The 19993-nt window shown below is 42.0% G+C and overlaps 1 protein-coding gene across 23 annotated transcripts in view; it reads right to left on the bottom strand.

The window, feature by feature from the left end:
- Positions 1-19993, bottom strand: part of LOC122871171 (pleckstrin homology domain-containing family A member 5-like) — a 262530-nt gene that overhangs the window by 6377 nt on the left and 236160 nt on the right. For 13 of the 23 annotated variants that reach the window (XM_044185928.1, XM_044185921.1, XM_044185929.1 and 10 more), the window contains 11 exons: positions 19584-19685; positions 19372-19480; positions 19016-19062; positions 17018-17215; positions 15569-15704; positions 14595-14716; positions 10976-11167; positions 10641-10778; positions 10126-10200; positions 6105-6250; positions 3889-4058 (listed from right to left, as the gene is read on the bottom strand). In XM_044185928.1, the coding sequence (XP_044041863.1) occupies positions 3889-4058; positions 6105-6250; positions 10126-10200; positions 10641-10778; positions 10976-11167; positions 14595-14716; positions 15569-15704; positions 17018-17215; positions 19016-19062; positions 19372-19480; positions 19584-19685 (1435 nt within the window). The remainder of the gene's footprint in view (positions 1-3888; positions 4059-6104; positions 6251-10125; positions 10201-10640; positions 10779-10975; positions 11168-14594; positions 14717-15568; positions 15705-17017; positions 17216-19015; positions 19063-19371; positions 19481-19583; positions 19686-19993) is intronic. The other 10 variants (XM_044185922.1, XM_044185926.1, XM_044185945.1 and 7 more) reach the window with 5 other exon arrangements.

The following is a 19993-nucleotide window of genomic DNA, read 5'->3' on the forward strand; positions in this document are numbered from 1 at the left end:
ACACACAACACAACCAAACACACTGCAAACACACACAACACAACCACACACACAACACAACCAAACACACTGCAAACACACTGCAAATACACACAACACAACCAAACACACACAACACACTGCAAATACACACAACACAACTAAACACACACAACACAACCAAACACACTGCAAACACACTGCAAATATACACAACACAACCAAACACACACAACACACTGCAAACACACTGCAAATACACACAACACAACCAAACACACACAACACACTGCAAATACACACAACACAACCAAACACACCGCAAACACACACAACACAACCAAACACACTGCAAATACACACAACACAACCAAACACACACAACACAACCAAACACACACAACACAACCAAACACACTGCAAATACACACAACACAACCAAACACACACAACACACTGCAAATACACACAACACAACCAAACACACACAACACAACCAAACACACACAACACACTGCAAATACACACAACACAACCAAACACACACAACACACTGCAAATACACACAACACAACCAAACACACACAACACACTGCAAATACACACAACACAACCAAACACACTGCAAACACACACAACACAACCAAACACACGCAACACACTGCAAATACACACAACACAACCAAACACACACAACACAACCAAACACACTGCAAACACACACAACACAACCAAACACACGGCTTGCTGAGACTCATGAAGTTAGCGAGGGTCTGTGTATCATCCGTTCATGTTCATGTTGTGGGTTTCTGACTTCTGCTGCTGCTCTACTCTGCGCATGCGCTGAAAGACCTTGCAGAGCGAAAAAGTGGAATTCTATCCATAATTTGAATGATTTGTGAGGAGATGTAGTGTTTATGACAGATATTAAGCTTCACTAAGCTTCCACCGGTGTTGACAGATGGCATGTAGCCTGCATGATAATCATATCGGCATTAGGCCAGATATATCCCGAGGTACAGGCTACAGAAGGCCAAGCACTGTAACGATCAAGAGGTAACCTCAGCTTCGATGTTTACAAAGCTACACATCACACAGTATCACGCATCTATGCTCTGATGAACCTGCTTATTTGGATTAACTGTTCAATTCCAAATTTACAAACTTTTTCTGCAAGCTCCCGTGAGGTAAGTGCACGCTGCAGACCAGACTGCGCAAAGTGGAGAAAGAGTACAAAACAAAATAACAGAAATACAATGAACGGATGACAGGGAGTAACATGAGTCACCAGCCTGTTCAGTGTCCTCTGGAAACATTTCCGTTGTCGTTTTGTGTTTGCAGCGTGTTTCTTTTTGCAGCTTGTTTATTAAATGCTGCATAACTTTAACACTTGTATTTTGGAACATAAGGCAGCTAACCTGAACTGCTTTCAGCAATAGGCAGTGCATGCTGGGAAATGTGGGCCGTCACTATGGCTACAATACTCTTATCACCGCGCAGCACATGCAGTAGAGTGCCGTGTGCACAGCTGAGCAGACGTAGTGGAGTCAAAGCGGCGTGTTCACGGTAAGCTGCTAACGTTAACTAGTTTGTGGAATACGTTGCTGGAAAGTGAATAAACAGTGAAGCCACATTTCCCCTTTCAGTGTAACTCTGATATGACCCCGTCCCTGACAGCCGTCACGCCACTCATGCTTACCACAGCTGTTTGCTGTGTTAGTGAGGCAGCTAGCCAGCTATAGTTTGTCGGTCAGCAGCAGACTGAAAGGTTAGCGTCAGAGCGTCTCTTCATCATTCTGCAGCTCAGCAGACGACGGTGCGGCGGTTTGAGTCTGCTGAGTGCTGACTTTGACTCCGTTACCTGGTCGGTGAGACGCTGGAAAGTAAATAAATAACATCAGGAGGAGTTTCTTCACCGGATATGTGGAGCGTTTCCCCGGAACGTTTATAGCAGAGGCTGTTTGCTGTTTCTCTCTTGACTCGGCAGCAGCGAACCATGAATGTTTGTTTACCGTTACATTAACAGCCAAATATTGCTACAATATTGTTTTGGTTAGCTATTTTCATTCCAGCTCTACAATTTAACTCTATCGGCTGCCATATCGGTAATCAGGCTCTAGTCTTGACCAAGTTTTTATTATTCTAAAAATGAAAACCACTGCTCACAGATATTCCAGAAAATTAGATTTGCATTCCTCAGAGATAGTCATTCTAAAATTGAGAAGACTGAAATTCTGCAAATATCATTTAAAAGCGGAAAGATCTCGTTGTAAGTCTGGGCTTAACTCACACAGCCAGGACAAAGACAAAGGGTGAGATAGGTTGAAATAAGTTCCAGAAGGTTCTACTGACTGTCTGATTTGTCTTATGTAAACTTCACACACATCTATGATGTTAAACTCTAGCCTCAGGAGCAGCAGCTGTGTGCAAGAGAAGAGGTGAATTCTCCCTGCAGGCAAGCAGCAGGGATTTACCTTCTCAGACTTCACTCAGTAAGCTTTTCTTGTGTTCTTAATGTGAAAGGAGGAAGACACACAGCAACCACGTAACTGTCAGCTGACAAAACAAACAACAATGTCGGCCTACAGGGCAAAAGCCATGGTAGCTTCACTAGTTGACAAATAATTGCCAGCAAGGACAGCAATGTTCACAATATGATTTTATGTAAGCCTGAATGACCTTCATCAGTTCTGTCTTATCCCTCTCCCTGGACCTGATTGTGTCTGTACGGGCCGTGTGGTCGAGGTAGGCGTACACGCCGCTGTCGCCGCTCGAACTGAGCGGGACACCCGGTGTATGTGCAGGCTGAGACGCCTTTTAAATGGTGTGCAGCTAAGGCAGCTAACCTGAACTGCTTTCAGCAATAGGCAGTGCATGCCTATTGCTGCTAACCTGAACTGCTTTCAGCAATAGGCAGTGCATGCCTGCGGTGCGCCTACTCGTCCGCGTGGTAATGGTGCGGACCCAGTCATTTATGTTACTGGCCACAAAAGGGCGCCACAGTCTGGAGGCAATAAAGAGTTAAGTGAATAGTTCGACATTTTAGGAAATACACCTATTCACTTTCTTTCTGAGAGCGAGATGAGAAGATGGATATCAATCTCATGTCTGTGTTCAGTGCAGAGCTGGAGTATAGTTAGCCTAGCTTAGCATAAAGCCTGGAAACAGGGGAAAACAGCCAGCCTGGCTCTGTCCAGAGTTCAAAGATACACTTACCAACCCCTCTAAAGAGCTAAGGACATCCAGTCTATACATACTAGAATACAGTATGCGCAGGGCTGTAGCCAGGATTTTAGAAATGCTGAGGTTTTGAGTCCGAATTCCCCCAGCAGAAGCCCACCAACCTAAAGTTTTGACTAGCTAGCAACCAAACACTGTGACTTTAATTTAAGTGTCCAATTTTCTGTAAATAAATGTCTCCCTACATTAGGGTCTAAATGTTCTTTCACAGTCTTATCCTACACTGTCAGATATGTTATTCTAGTGGAGAATACGAAACTTGTTTTATATTCATTTATTTATTATTTTGCCCAAAACAGATACATTTCGAGAAATTTTGTCTAAAAAATATCTGCATCAGCCTTAAAAAAGCCAGCATGTGTGATCGGAGAATGTAAACTCTTCTTCATGTCATTAGCCCCCATGGTCCCCGTGCCCTCACACTTAGCTACGGCCCTGCTACGCTTTTTGGCAGACAACAACAGTCTATAATGTCAGAGCATCTTTGAATGCAAAAGTGAGATTTTCAAAGTTAAGGCAAGTTCATTTCAGTGCTGTATTGAAATTGGTGAGGAGGTGCAACAGAAGGTATTTGGGTGAAGACGACACGTGGCCTCAGTTTTGACAGACACAGATGCTACAACTTGGAAGGTCACGTGTACAGCAGCGATGGAGGGAGTCTTCACTTACAAGCCAACATGTTGTTGTTGTTGTTGTTGTGTTTCTTGTCGTCTGCTGTTAGCTGGGTGGAAGAATCCAAGCTAATCTCCAGCCTCTGCTCTGCGGTGCTTCGCTGCGTCACGTCTGGTTCTTCCTCCCTGGGCTCTGGGCTCGGCGTCTCAGGCTCAGGAGTCTGAAAGCTACAGTCAGCAGGAGCAGAATGGGTCACACCCTGACCGACGCAAAAACAGACTACTGTTGATAGGACGAGACAGAGAATTGGTATCATCTATTTTAATAGTATTTTTGTATCCTTGAGATCCCTTTGCTCTGGTTCCACATACTTAGCACTTAATCTAGCTCTAAAACATCTCACACTGCATAGGATTCCATTCAAAAAGTCCCAACTCCTTTCAAAATTATGAATGACTTTTTCCACAAGATTGATCTCAGTAATTGAGTTCACCTCTTCTAATGTTCAGTTTTGAAAATCAGTGTTCCATTAGGCAAGGCACGTTTATTTGTATTGCACATTTCAACAACAAGGCAATTCAAAGTGCTTTACATGAAACATAAAAGCAACATAGTGCAATATAAAAAGGCATTTAAAAACACTTAAAGAGAAAAATAGAAAATAAAAACAAGATAAAACAGAGTAAAAGTTAAGAAATGAATCATTCATTTAATGAAAGGCAGCGGCAAACAGAAAAGTCTTCAGCCTTGATTTAAAAGAACAGAGTGGCAGCAGATGTGCCGTTTTCTGGCAGTTTGTTCCAGATATGTGGTGCATAAAAACTGAAAGCAGACCCAGACGACCTTAGGAGCATATTAAGGCTAAAAGCTGCACTAATTAGTATTTTTATATTAATAATGGATCAAATGACTATGTGTGATGTAAAAAGGAGTGGCTTGTATTGACAAATCCACAGAGAGTTATCACCATCTCTGCAGTTCCCTTCGGCTCCACAAAGCTCAGCGTTTTGGGTTTTCAGTCCCCAAACCCGGCTCTCGTCAGCCTGGTTTCCAGCAGCAGGCAGAGCAAGAGACTGGCTGGTGATGGAGACCGAACCAGAGTTAAAAGGAGAGCCCACATTCTGCCGTCCACAGGCAGTAAATCCATTTTTGGTCGAAATTGAGTTCGAACTAAAAATGAACTTCTTGATATCTTGTGTGACAAAGTTTCAGAGTTCAACTTTGCTTTGCTTTAGAGAAAAACCTGTATAAAAATGGCAGTAACTACAAAATCCAACTCAACTGCAGTAAGTGAAGTTACGGCGGTCTGCTTTGGGATCCCTGCCGATTTCGCGCTCTACCCGTCGAAGTTACCTCACGCGACTGCTTTGGGATTTTACCAAAGCACGGTAGCGACGACGCTGAGCATTGAGAAACATTCTAAAATATCCGTCAGCCTCGCTGTATACGCTGACTGACAGGCAGCGTATCTAAAAACTCAAAAGTTATCCCACAACGAGAGTGATCTCTCGCTACGTCTAATAACATAAACAGCATCTTCATTTTCTTCATAGCCATTCAGGGCGATAATGCTGCTCATTTCACTGTATCCCAGCGCGTTTCCTGACGCTACAATGCAGATAATGTAACAATCTGCTGTAACAGCGGGGTCGAGGAACCTGTGAAGCCAGGCTGTGCCATCTAGTGGCCAGAAAGCGGAATCAGAATCAGAAATCCAAATAGTTTTGGTCACTGAAAGCACAATATAAAAGCTGAAAGAAAACAACAGCACTGTAGTTACTGCACTTTGCTTTTGCATTGCTATTAGAGCCATTTAAGGCAATGCAAAGGCAGAGTGCAGTAACTACATTTTTGGGGTCAAAGGTCAAATCAGCCATCATGGTTTTGGGCAGTACTTTGGGCAGTACAAGTAGTGCAGTATCACATATACAGTATACCTCTGGCCAGTTAGAACACTTTCAAGCCGTTTGGGAGTTACTGCAGTTAGGCTTTGCAGGGCAGTACTCCTCTGCCCTCCAGTGGCTGAAAAACATCCCATAATGCAGTTTTCAATTGAAGTGTGTTTTGGGGCATGTTTGCCTTGACTGACAGGTGTCTCAGCCTATCACAGTCTTTCTGGCTGCAGTGTCTGAATAGGGTTTTCCCTCCCACCTATGGGCGCCTTCCATAATAGTTGGGCTCATAAGCATTTTGGGACCTAAAATGGAGTCACAGGCCAGAGAAAGTTGAAGGGATCTTAGCACACACACACACACACACACACACACACACACCTGTTTTCAGTGGTGGTGTTTGTTGGCGAGCTTGTCAGATCTTGCTCTCTGCTTTCGTCATCCTCAAAAGGCTGAAGGTTTACAATCTCCACGTGCTGAGGCTCCGTACCCAGGTCCAGAATCACCACCCTCTGGCTTTCACACAGCTGAAACACACACACACGCACGCACACACACACACACACACACACGCTTACATTAGAAAATGGAGATTTTAGCATGCTGGGAATCACATACCAAGAGCAGTATTGGTACAAGGAATTAGTCAGTTCTCTTTATTCAAAGCAAACTGTAACTCTACTTATTTAACGATAGCAGTAAGACTTGTTGCTTCCAAATGAGCTGTCAGTGTTGTTACATGCAGTGCACAACTACTGATGTGTATCTTTTATGTCAACAAGACTTTGCGCTGTCACATCATGGTATTTTTTTACTTGAAATAAAGAAATGAATAATAATCACTACAGAGAAATGTATCTCAATGGAATATGTAAGTATATTTGATGTCTGATAACAGAAGTCAGCTAGTGAATAAGTGAATAACTAAATCAAGGGAGAGCAAAAAAAATAGGAAAATAAAAACATGAGGAAATAAGTCAATTCAGAAAATATATGAGAAAATGAATGACAAAACAGAAAAATAGTTCTAAATAAAGAAATGAATGAAGTGTGTGTTTCTGCCTCTGCTGTGGAATGAGGGTGGTGTGTACAGTCTAGGGCTCTACGGAGCTCCGGGTGGCATCCCACTGGAGAGCAGCCCAGACCCAGCTAGCAATCCTGAGATAAACCTCTTAAAGCCAACCTGGCTTCTTCCACATTCCCACAAATCCTCTGTTATTGTCCCAGATTACACTCAGGAGATGTTACGGCCACAATGGCCGATTAGCTGCTGTGTGGCAGGCAGGGCTGGGATTACAGAGCTGTGTAGAGTGAAGCTGTGTGTTAGAATTCTCCTCCACCTGCTGCTCCTGCAGCCTTCAGCAGACTGCACTGTACCCGTTTACTATTCGCTGCCATCCACAGGGACAGATACCATGTGCAGCTATCCCCTATGTACATGTATTTATTTCAAATAACAGATATGCCTGCCATATGTTTGGAATGTTTATGAGCTGCTCATTCGCCTGTGATTGATTATTTTCTCACTTATTTTGGTGTTACTGCCAGAACAATGGCAGTTATATTGACAGCACGGTTCATCTTTCCACTTTAGCCACATAGCAGCAGTAGTGACCCAGAACAGCCCCGAGATATCATTAACACGTCTACTCCTAAAGGGCTTCCATTCACATTACACCACACTTATCATAAATGGTGTCTTTGTAGCGAGGCTCGCTGAATGAGCTGGGTTTTTCCAGAAGACACTTAAAAACTTTAAGTATTATTCTATAAAAATATTCATGACAAGATAGGCAACAATCAAAGTTAAAAAAAACATCTTTAGTTATTATTTATTGAGAGTTAACACTCAAAAATCCAGTTCATTTACTTCATCAGGACTGTGTGGGTGTGCTTTGATCAGATTTGATTGACAGTGACATGAACCCACGCAGTGTAGTTGAGCCCTTTTCAGACATGGAGGAAGCCCTACGTAACATTGCTGGCTTCTCTGTTAAAGTGATGGTTCTTGTCTTTCAGACAGAGGTGAGGTGTCACTCATTTACACACAGAGACACAATGCTCACATGATATCTGTTACATCAGCTGGTGCGAGAGAGCGTGAGAGAAATATTATGATTAGGAAGAAGGCTGTGTTTTGTTCTTTCACAGGCTGCAGCACTGATGGATTTTAAATCTTCATTTTTCTGCTGAAGCCTTAATTAATGACCATCATGAGCGACGCTCACCCCCTCCTCTCACAGTGAATCCACTGATTCATTTCCGCATCAATTTCATCACTTAGGCTAACGTTAGTAGAGAGCGAATTCTGCTGCCTGTTTTTAGAAACTCTGACAGTACAAAAGCACTGAATGACAGGACATTAAGTTGGGACTCTCCTTTAATTCCTATTAGCTCACATGCTGTATGTAGAGCATTTGGCTGGATATTCATTGATTCATCCACACAGTTGGCATGAATGAAAATTAAAAATATAGGCAGAGAGTGTTGGCCAGATTATTACTGTGGTAGTACGAGGGGTTTTTAACATCTTTTGCTCTGGTCGCACTGTTTTATAGACTAATCTGATCTGAGAAGAATCTCCTCAACAATTCAAAATAGCCTCTTTCACAGTATTTCATAGTGTATTAAACTGAAAACTAAAGTTTAGGCTCTAGATAGGGCCTTCCACATTTTTGGCAGCCACCGTAGTTTGTCCTACACGCTTGGAAGGGGAGGGTGAGGCGAGTGGTATTCAGATGGTTGCAAACTGCAATTTCACCACTAGATGCCACTAAACCCTGCACACTGGACCTTTAAAAGTAACGGCACTTAAGACACAAGACTGACATGCTAAAGATTAACGTAAAGAGGTGCATGTCTGAAAGGGGCTTTTGTCAATCCAACATACACTGTCCTGCTACCAGAAAAACTTGCTAGAGCACCAAATGTGGATTAATCCACAGCTGAAAATAGTCCCCAACAAAGGCACTATTTCCCATTGTTTGAGTAACGTAAAAATGAAACTATATATTTTTTACAGCCGTTTTTAAAGAACCAGTGAGCTTCGGGGGTGAGAGCCACAGAGTAGGGAAGTCAGAAAGTATTGGGATGGACTAACACATTGTTGGGTTTGGTCTTTTCATGGGATTTGTTGGCAATAAGAAAAAATATAGAATAACACCGGACTTATCCTTTAACGACATGTCAAGTAATTTCATCTTTAACTTGCAAGGGAAGCAGAACTGTTTGAAAAACATGAATAGAAGCTGTAACAGGAACTGACTGAATTATGAGCCTGTATGTCCACCCTGGCTGTGCAGGCTTCTCTACAGTACCTTATTGTCTGTGGGGGGCTCTAGTCACATGACTTGACTCAAATCAGACTCCAGTCGCAAATTTGAGACTTTTGACTTGAGACTTGCTTGACCAACACTGACAAAAAAGACTCGACTTGACTTTGACTTGATATTCATGATTTGAAAGGACTTCACAGTTTTTATTAAGCTGAATAGCCTATTTGCATTTTTGTAAATATTGAGCATGAACAGTTACCGTTTTGAAACATGGGTGACTTTTAGTGCAGTGCACGCAACCCAGGCTTAAAGGACAGTGTCAAGCAGGAGAAAACAATGCAAGACAGGATCGAGCTGAAAGCATGTTGAAAGACATTTTGAAGACAGATGGTCATAATTCTGCTCGCAGTCCCTCACTAGTTCAAAGTCAGTGTAACTCAGCCACTCTCCCTCTCTCTAATCAACTGTGTGACAAATGCAATCCTGCCATATCAGGCAAACAAGATGGTATTTTTCCTTGAGGATTAAAATTTCAGTGTTCTAAATTAATGGATGTGGGCTGCACGAGGCTCTCGGCTCCGCTGATGGCAGCGCTGTCAGCTGCCCTGCAGGAGAGACGCTTCATGGTGTGCTGGGATTTTATAACTGAACTATGAGCAGGACGCACACTTTTACTTTCTCTGACTGTGTTGATATCGATACTGGGCCTACATGTATTTGGACGTATCCACAGTATCAACAAAACTATTTTGTTAAACATTTTTGCCAAAACTAATAGTAAAGTAAAGTAGTACTGATCATTTTTAACAAATTTTTAATAACAAATATTTTGTACCCAAAAGAGTATTGATAATTATTGGTATTGATAAGCACTATCAGTAGTGATATTGGTATTAATAAAATCCTAACCATACTGTACCCATCCCTAGTTGTAGAGACTAACTAACTAATTAATGTGCAGTTTTCTCATGATATGGCTTGCCATTGTACGCTTTTCTCTCTTGTGACTTGACTTGCTTGACATTTTGCAGTGACTCGACTTGACTTGCTTGAGTCTGAACACAGTGACTTGGGACTTGCTTGAGACTTGAATGATAAGACTTGAGACTTGCTCATGTGTGACTTACTCCCACCTCTGCGTCGCTGTCCTGCTGCACTTCCTCACACTTGTCATTTTTCACCTCCTCCGCTCTCTGCGCCTTCTGGAGATTGAAATAGAATCATGTAAAGAGCTGTTTGTACAGTCATCATCAGAAATGTGCGTGAGGCTTTACACCTTATTCATGATGGTATATCATGCATGGCACTACATATATAAAGATTATATAACCAGCCCTTTTTTTAATTAGTAGCTTAACATCAGTGAATGAAAAGTATTATTAGTACTTTGTACATATATGTACACATTTTGTTAATGTAATCATACTACATAAGAATACTGCATTCAGCGTTAATAAAAGTTCATAAAACATTGATTTGCATTTTATTTATAGCTTAAAATTAGATTTTTTTTGGACGAAAATGTATAATGTATAATGTTCTCACAGTTGGAACTGATTGCCAGGACAGAATGAAGTTCACAACTTATTGAATGTGGCTATGACTAGGATAAAAACAAAATTAATAAAAATATTCCATGAACCTGTGGTGCAGCTTGTGTGTGAGTCCCAGCAGCCTCAGCAGCAGTCCTGCTCTGCTCCATGTGAGCCACCTTCAGCTGCTGCAGAGCCGCTTCCAGCTCCACAGGGTCTGCACAGGCCCCCTCTGCTTGAACCCGACTCTGCGCACATGAACACACGGTCACACACACACACACACACACACACACACACACACACACTTTAATTAATTGACGGATTGAAAAAGTTTGAGTTTTCAAGGCCTAAGGAAAAAGTAAGCATGAAAGCTAGTTTCTAAGCTAAAGCAGTCTAGTCAAGGATTACGTGTGTGTGTGTGTGTGTGTGTGTGTGACATCACCTGAGGGATAAGAAAAGGGTTGTCTTTGCTGAAGGATGGTGAGCGGGATGGGGTTTCTCTCTTCTTCTCTCGGAGCGATGAAGCCTGCTGGTTTCTCCTCATCCTCTCCAACTGCTCCTCCACACTCATCCTCGTTCTGCCCACCTCTCGCTCCCCAAACCATGTCTGATCCACTGCACTCCTGGGGCGGTCCTGTACAGGACAAGTAACTCAGTGTTACATTCTTTTTTTTTTTTTTTGCATTAAACTCTGGGTGTATGTTCACTAGCCTCAATGCCGGTCCATCGACTTTTATCCGAAGCAAACGTATCCCAGAAATAATGAAATTTGCTGTGGATTTTAAAGCTGTCCAGAGAATGATTGCCTACCAGAAAAACTCGCTAGAACACCAAATGTGGATTAATCCAGGCGCTTTCTGTTGCTCCTCTGTAAAAGTTAATAAGAACTTGGCACAGGAATTTTGTGGCGAGATGTGAGTAGACCATGTCAGCTTCTCTGTGATGCTGATTTCCAGGAACCTAAAACTATTCACCTGCTCCACCTCAGCTCCACTGAGGTAGACAGGGGTGTGTGTCTTGCCTCCTTTTTCCTAAAATCACAGATCAGCTCCTTGGTTTTGCTGACGTTGAGCAGTAGGTTGTTCTCTGTGCACCACTCTGCAAGACGGTTGATTTCCTCCCGATATGAAGTCTCATCGTTGTTTGTAATCCGGCCGATGATGGTCATCCGCAAACTTCACAACAGAGTTGTCTCCATGTCGGCTGCAATCATGGGTGTACAGCGTGAACATGAGGGGGCTGAGCACACAGCCCTGGGGGGCTCCAGTGTTCAGCAGTGGAAGAGGTGTGACTGCCAATCCGAACTGTCAGGGGTCTGTTTGCGAGGAAGTCTAATATCCAATTACAGAGTGTGATACTCAAGCCCAGAGTGCTAAGTTTGCCAGTCAGTATTCAAGAATTTCAACAGAATTTCAAGACAGATGGTCTTGAATGGTCTGACTGCAAATTTGGCATGGCAAAATTGTCAGTATGTATGGTCTTTCGACTTAAGTCTTGTTTTTTTGTGGTTGTTTATAGTCAGGATGTATGCCTCATATCAGTGGTATGGCGGTGCAGTGTAGGTGTAGTGTGGGTGAGCGGAGGCATAACAGCCATGAGGGATAGTTACATCAGATCCTGTGTTTGGGTAAATGTGTCATGGCTTCATCTGCAGTGTATCTTTATTTTTAACCATGATGTAGCAGAATGAGTCCAGCAGAGATCTCTTTCAGCTTACACAGTTATGGTACTGTAGCTCACATCACTGCATATTACTGTAATTCTCAAATCAAAGCTGGTATTCAAAGAATGCAATGAAAGTTGCAGGTGTGGTCAGCATGAACAAGTATGGTCTCTAATATACAGTACATTTCCATAGCACTAAATGTATCTGTACAATACTTAGCATAATCATCACTGTTGCTTTGAGTTTCTCTTTCCAATAGAAACACTGTATTTACAAATTAATTATATTTGCATCTACTTTACTGTTTTCCAATTTGTATTTGGCTACTATCAATACAACTCAACACTTCCTGCAGATATTTCACATCAAAATCCTACCTGGAAAGAGAGGTATTATTACCTTTGAGGTACTGGAAGGCTTTTGTGAAAGATCTGTGCAGGAATGACACAAGCTTTACAACAAACCAAAGAAAAGGCAAAGCAGAAATGGGTGGAATTATTTACAGGAATGTTGTTCAAAAGAGAAAGTGAGAGCAGCAGAGTGGTGAGTATGACATGAGTCTGTTGTTGTACTGATGGAATTAGTGCTGTGTACTAATGTACATTATCCTGAATTTATCAAGACAAAGGTAAACATGGGGAAGTGATGAGTTTGCATTAACCAGGAAACAGAAGAAAGTAGAAATAAAGGCCTGTAAGGCCTGATGCTTTTCTATCCGGACAGAGTATGTGAGCTTTGACGACAAACATTGGTTTATGCACTGCTATTTGTTTGTGTTGAAGGAGTGTGGTTCTGTGTATGTGAACCTAAAACATTTACAAGGTGTGATATGCACATACAGTATGAATATATTATATCTACGTTTGAGTGTATACATATGTGAGTGATCATGGTGGCTTCTGTAATTTGCCATACTTCTGGCTGAAACAAATCCCGTTTTTTTTCTGCAACAGCTATTCAATGTATTTACCTCTCTATATAGTAGTTTTTATTGGTAGTGGCGAAGTCTGTCACTGCTGGGCCGGATTTGAATTGCTTACCTAAGCACAAGGGATTGACAAGAAACGATGCAGCATGTAAGAGTGTTACTGTTTCTAATTTGATCTCAACGATATCAACCTCACTGTTTTCTGTTCACTCTCCTGCAGCCGTGTCCAAGCTGTATGAAGTCACTGTTAATGCTAATCATCTGTGAAACATCTGTGCAGGAAGTGTTTTGTATGTACGTCAATACTAGACTCCCCTTATAATATAGTTTTTGCTTTCCTGCTTCAAAAGGCCTGTCTCTAATATAAGGCTGTTCCAAATAAAGGCCCGGTTCTCTCTAATGTTGAGGTAAATAAAAGACTCAGACACTATTTGAGAATCCACAATTCACTAGGTAATTTCAATTGTGACCACTTTGCCGCTTTTTCAATCTGTGTTAAGCAGCTGTCAATTAAAATCAGCACTTTGTGCAGCTGTTTATGACCTTTGAGGCACTGGAAGGCTTTTACTGTGAAAGATCTGTGCAAGAAGTGTTTTGTCTGCACTTGTCAATGTGGACTAGACTCCGCTTATTATATGTTTTCTCTTCCCTGCTCTAGTTAAGGTTTTTTATTGTTTCCATTTCAGCCAGTTTTTTATAGTTTCACCCAGATTTCTATGGTTGGATGCTACATTTTGTTACCGGAGACAGTGAAGATTTCACACCAATGAAATTTACTTTAAATGAATCAAAATCATATCTCTTTATAGCATTATGAAGTGTACGTCTCAAAACTTTGATAAAAGAATGGGCTTGGATCTCTGTAGTTGAGGTAAATAAAGAGAATTTCTGGTAAATGTGTATCCCAACTGCTGATATGTTTTGTACATTTATTCAGACTCCATGGCAGGAGCGGCACAAGACAAGATTAACTGGAGTGGAAACCTCTACCACAACAACTGTGATTAAAGAATGACAGATTAAAGAATACAAAGACATCTTTTTGCATCTTGCACTGAAAAAATAAAAAGAAGACGAGAGAAGTATGTTTGAATGCTAAATCAACCCAGAACACAAGACAGAGATTTGAATAAGAACTTTCAGCTATGAGATGTGAAGAAAGGCAGTGAACCTAAAGGGAAAAGGAGAAACCCTTCTGTCAGGCAATACTTGTAAACCTGTGATATGTGCCAAAATGGTTCCTAGAGCAAGTACACAGCCTGCTCTCAATGCGTGTCAGATAAAGTGACGTGTCATTGTAAATCCAGATATGTATTTTCTTCTTGGCGGGGCGGGGGCAGATTAAGAATCTAAAGAGCTCTCCAGCCATCCTTTAGGCTGATTCTGCCACATTCGCTGAATTGGAATTGGTTCATTTCATCTAAACATTTTTTTTTTGTCTCTGTTGATGCCAAGGGCAAAACTTACTGATCTGGATTCAGGCTTCTTGGTCTTTCTCAGGGTGACATAGGAGGCGATGGTGGAGGATTCAGGAGGGCTCATGGGAGATTTGGTCCTGGGAGGAACGATGCCCACCGGGTAGGGGGGCACTGTTGAAGAGACGGCAGGGAACGCTGTCACTTACACATTAGCACACACTGCAGTCAGGGTAATTGCTCATGTTGTGGCAGAAATTTAACCGTGCTCCATTTCACAAAAGATACAAAACATGTCAAAAGAATGTTAACAAAAACAGGAGACAGTCTGGGACATCATTGCTGTTCATCAGCAAGTTGTTTTTCAGTGGAATTACTGCAGCATGAATCAACCTAATTCACACTGTCTTTTACAAATGCAATAAGAAACAATGCAACATATATACAATAAAAACATACATATACATAAATACAATAAGAAAATGTGAAGAACGTGATGCTAAGTCAGACATCTCAAATGTTACATGTATTTCCACTGATAAGCTTAGAAAAATTCATACAGTGTCTGCTTTTTAATTGAGAGTTAAAATGACATGTCCTTAATGTTTGCATTGTGGTTAATGCTCGTAATACTACAGTAAATACCACAGAAGATAAATGAAGCCCAAGTGTGGCAGTTAGGATCCAGATGGAGGAGTACGTTTGATAAATGATGCCATACAAGTCTGAGACATTCAGAATCCTAAAACTACAATTTTACATAAGTTCTTTTCTTCCCGGGGGTCCACAATTTCGGAAGTATCGTCAAAATGTTAGATATTTATAAAGTCTCCTTGCCTTTTTTAACCACACATAAGTTTCAGCTTCTTTTACCACAATACTGCCTGTCCCACTACTGGACTAGAGAACAGAGCAGATGTGAATGCCCATACGTACTGAGCATTATCTCCAGTATTTGGAGATATACTGGATGCACTTACTCAAAGCGTATGACCATCAGCTTTATGTGACTGAGTCCAGGAGTACCTTTTAGGGCTGCAGTGTCTTTACTCTCAGCAGCGGTCTCCGTCTTGTCCTTTTCCTCGCCGTTGGCCTCGTCCACTTCCTCCTTCACTGTGGTCAGCTCAGGCTCACTCTTATAAAGCCGGTAGTCTGGAGCTTGCTGTGAGGGAGAGATCACTCAGGGTCAGAATACACACCGTGTGGCAGCAGGCAGGCACACATCCACATCCACACACACGCGTACGCACTTTCAGAAAATGCAAGGTTTTTCAGTGGTTCTTTGTTTGCCCTACTACATTACATGGAAATTGAATGGCTCATATGAGTCTTGAGCTTTAGAGGTTGACGAATTTTCTCAGCCCACAGACTACAAACCAGGCCTTCATGAGAAATTAGATAATTTATTGGGAGCATATGACATATTAAGACCACTGTAAAAACTGGAAAAAATCTTGAAATTGAGAAAAAAAGTCACAGTATTTGGAGATAAAGGTGTAATTTAACAAGAAAAAGTTATAATATTTCTAGAATAAAGTTGTAATCTTGAGAGTTATAGTAATAGATAGTTTTACAAGCAAAGGTCCTTGAGAAAAAGTTGTGATATTTTGAGAATTAAGTCTTATTTCAGCATTTATTTTTTTTCAAGGTTTTTCAAAAGTTTTTCTCAAAATTAAGAGTATGACTTTTTTCTAAAAACGTTATGACTTTATTTTTGAAATCTCAGATTTTTTCCTTACATTAGCACTTACACTTCAAAGCAAAGTTAGGATGAAAAGCTTTGAGGTCTGGCATGAAGGATGAGGCTAGATGAACGTAAATAACACAGAGACAGGCTGATTTGGGATTGTCTTATGTAAAAACATGAAAATCATGGAAACTTACATACCAGATACATGCTTTTCACCTAACAGCCACACTGTGATCTTACAGTAAATGCCTCTTAGCATCAAAAACATGCTTGTAGAACCATTCATGGTTTACTGAGAACTGTTCATTATAGTATATTATAGTACATTATAAAGGAGAGACATCTGGTGCTATGAAGAGGCTTTTTGAATGTACACACACAAAGTAGAAGGCAAAAACACTCAAAACACAAGTGTAAACCCACACAATGAAACATCACCCTCATAACAATGAAATAAATATGAATAAATCCATGTACGGACCAGAATGGGCCTGAATGTGACACTGTAGGTGAGTGACAGTGACGGCTGGATGGAGCATGGATTGCATGAGTAAAAAGAAAAACAATGCTGAAATTACCACTGAACTAGCACTAGCTGAGGAATGAGTCTAATTCAGCCTTTAGGATGGAGATGGAGATGTGAAAATGAATGTAAAAATGATTGTGAGCACACAGAACCTTCTGAAATGAATCTTTCAGATGGAGAGATTCAGTGTGCTAATGGCTGGCGGTCACAGATGGAGGGAGCAGACATGGCAGGCATGAAGGTTTTCAGCGGTTCTTACGCTGTGTGCTCCGTTCCTGGAGCCGGCCTTGCGGTCCTCGGGGCGGTGCGTGTGGGGGGGCAGGCGGCCGCCCGGGTGTGGGTGGTAGGGGGGCACGTGAAGGGGGCGCTCTGATGAGTCGTAGTACTGGGGGAGGGGCGGGCGGGGGGGCACGCTGTCACCCTCCTTGAGAGGACTGAGTGGCAGAAGCGTCACTGCCTGTTGACAGTTAACACAGCTGGGCTCATTCCAAGGAAATCGTTTGGTATTACTGGACTGTACTTCTGGTTGTGAGTTGCGAGCAGGGCTCTAACTGTGTCTGTCTGCTGTGTGTTGCTGGGCAGGTAGTCGACAGCGGGTTTATCACAGCCTTTTCACTGAAAACAGCTGCTGCTGGAAATGAGGCTGATGAGAGCCGTGAGAGTGAACTAAAACAGTAAAGTTGTGAGCTGTAAAACCAAAACAATGAGCTGAAAGATGCTAAAATGTAGAGCTGAGGGGAACAGCAGAGTTGGAGAAAATGTTCTGTGGGTGGCTGTAATGTCTGTACGTCTGTGGCTGTACCAAACACAAACTGCAGAAACAGATCAGACAGACTGCGGTCAAATTCGCTTCGTCTTCAGCCTGCATACATGAAAAGGAAATTATGAATTTTCTTGGAATAAAAAGGTTGGTGTTAAACTGGCAACTCTAAAGTCTTGAAGGTTGGAGAAATCATAAATGCACCAGCAAGGAGTTTCCTAATCATTCCCTGCTCACAATTGCATTACCAACTGTCTGCAGTGTCAAAAAAGTCACTGTGATAGGTCAGACTCTGAAAGAAATGAATCCATGCATGTATAACAAGTAGACTAGACTACTGTAATGGTCTATTCACTGGCCTCCCAAAATCAGCTGTGCGGCGACTACAGTTGATTCAAAATGCGGCTGCACGCGTTTCCACCGGAACTAACAAGTCCGAACACATTGCACCTGTTCTCAGATCTCCGCACTGGCTCCCCGTCAAAACTAGAATCCATTTTAAGATTCTGCTACTTGTATACAAAGCTCTAAATGGCCTTGCACTTCAGTATATTACAGACATGCTCATTACATACAAACCAGCAAGAACTCCACAAGTCCGCAGGCAGTGGTCTTTTAACCATCCCTCGTACTAACTCTAAAGCAGGGAGGCTGCTTTCTGTATCTATGTCCCAAGTAGATGGAACTGGCCTGAGGACCTGAGCGAAGCCCCTCACTGAACACTTTTAAAAGTTTTTACAGTCTATGACTAAGTTCTTAGTGTGTGTGTGTGTGCTTTGTACATTTTGACATTTGTATATTCTGCTCTGTTGATATGCATATCTATCTTCTGCACTTGCACTTGTATGATTGTGTTGCGATTGTGTTGTCGCTTTATGTAAAGCACGTTGTGTTGCCCTGTGTATGAAATGTGCTATATAAATATAGTTTGGTAGATTAGCTATCTCAAGCAAATGTCAAGATTCAGCAAGTTGATTTTCATAGCGTACTGAATTAAACTGAAACCAGTGGCTGCTTGGTATGAAGGCGCTCAATCTAAAAAGTTTTAGTGTGTTTTGCAAAATGGTCTGCAATAGTGTAACAAAATACACAACTAGTATTAAAGCTGCAGTGTGGAACCTTTGTCTCCCCCTACTGGCAGTGAGAGTAATTACACAAACACTGCCAACGCATGCTTATGATGTTTGCCTACAGTGAGCTCGCCCAGGCTCGTGGCAAACCAAATCAAATCCAAACCAAACCAATCATTACTGGTTGATGTAAAATGCATTATTACCGGTGCGCCAGCGCAGGAATGTCGCCACAGACACCAGATTTAAAAACTCCATATACTGCGAAATACAGAGAGATTTTCCTGGCAGTGACAGGTGTAATCAGCATTGTGTGAAGTCGTTTGGCAAGGGCTTGAATGTAACAGACGTTCATTTATATGGAAAAGTCCCGAAGAGAAACCAAATGTTGGTGTGGATGTTAGTATGTGCTGGGGTGCTGCCTTACCTCATTCTTCTGTAGACTGGAGAGCGGTTTGGAATCAGGAAAACCTGCTGAACATAGGGAATATGGAAAGAAGAGGATTTGGGACACCTGAAAAAGCATTTGTAGTCTTGTACTCAAGCCATGTGTCCTTTTACATCCGAGCTAGGTTTTCAGATCCAAAATAAGGGAGAGTTGTGTCAGATCCACTACATAAGTAAATGTCCTTCCCAGAAATTAATTTATTCATTTTTCTCTATAATTTCTGAGCACAATATAGGGATAATTAACCAACATGCCCCCTCAATGGAAATCACATCAGATATATATGAAATGAATCAGAGAATGTGACTTATTTAAGTGTTATTCAAGACTCTCACTGCTGTCTGTGCTCCGCTGTGGTTTATTTTTGGCCAGAGCCTCCATCACGTCCTGAATCCTCCACAGCTCCTTCTGGATCTGGATGTGCCGCTGGCTTGGAGGCTCTGTCTGAGGACACGCACAAACACACGCACACACACACACAAATGCTGTCAAAAGCTTCATCACTCCAGAAAGTGTGTGTGAGTGAGTGTGTGTGTGTGAGAGTTACCTGTGGGCTGCCCAGGGCCTCCAGCTGCTCCAGCAGGTTGGACTTGGCCAGAGTGACATCTGCCCCCAACCTGTCGTACTCTCTCCAGGAGCGCTCCAGCTCCTGAAACCAGGACACCAGCCAACAGTAGGGTCATGGGACTGTGTGTGAGTGTGTGTGTGTGTGTGTCCTTGACTTGTGCGTGCATTTCTCTTATATTTTGATGTATGAGAAGTGTATGTTATACACTACTTGAAATGATTCAACACAATGCAAATATCCGTATATGGATGTATAGAGGAAACCCATTCATATTACCAATTTCTAGACAAAATGCTCCAAGAAATGGACTGCCAGTGTGGCCTTTGGTAGTTTTTCTTTAATAAACTTCCTCCACCTGTTCTGCAGTGAGGTGTGTGTGTGTGTGTGTA

This window comes from Siniperca chuatsi, linkage group LG23, assembly GCF_020085105.1.
Source record: "Siniperca chuatsi isolate FFG_IHB_CAS linkage group LG23, ASM2008510v1, whole genome shotgun sequence".
Classification (NCBI taxonomy): Eukaryota; Metazoa; Chordata; class Actinopteri; order Centrarchiformes; family Sinipercidae; genus Siniperca; species Siniperca chuatsi.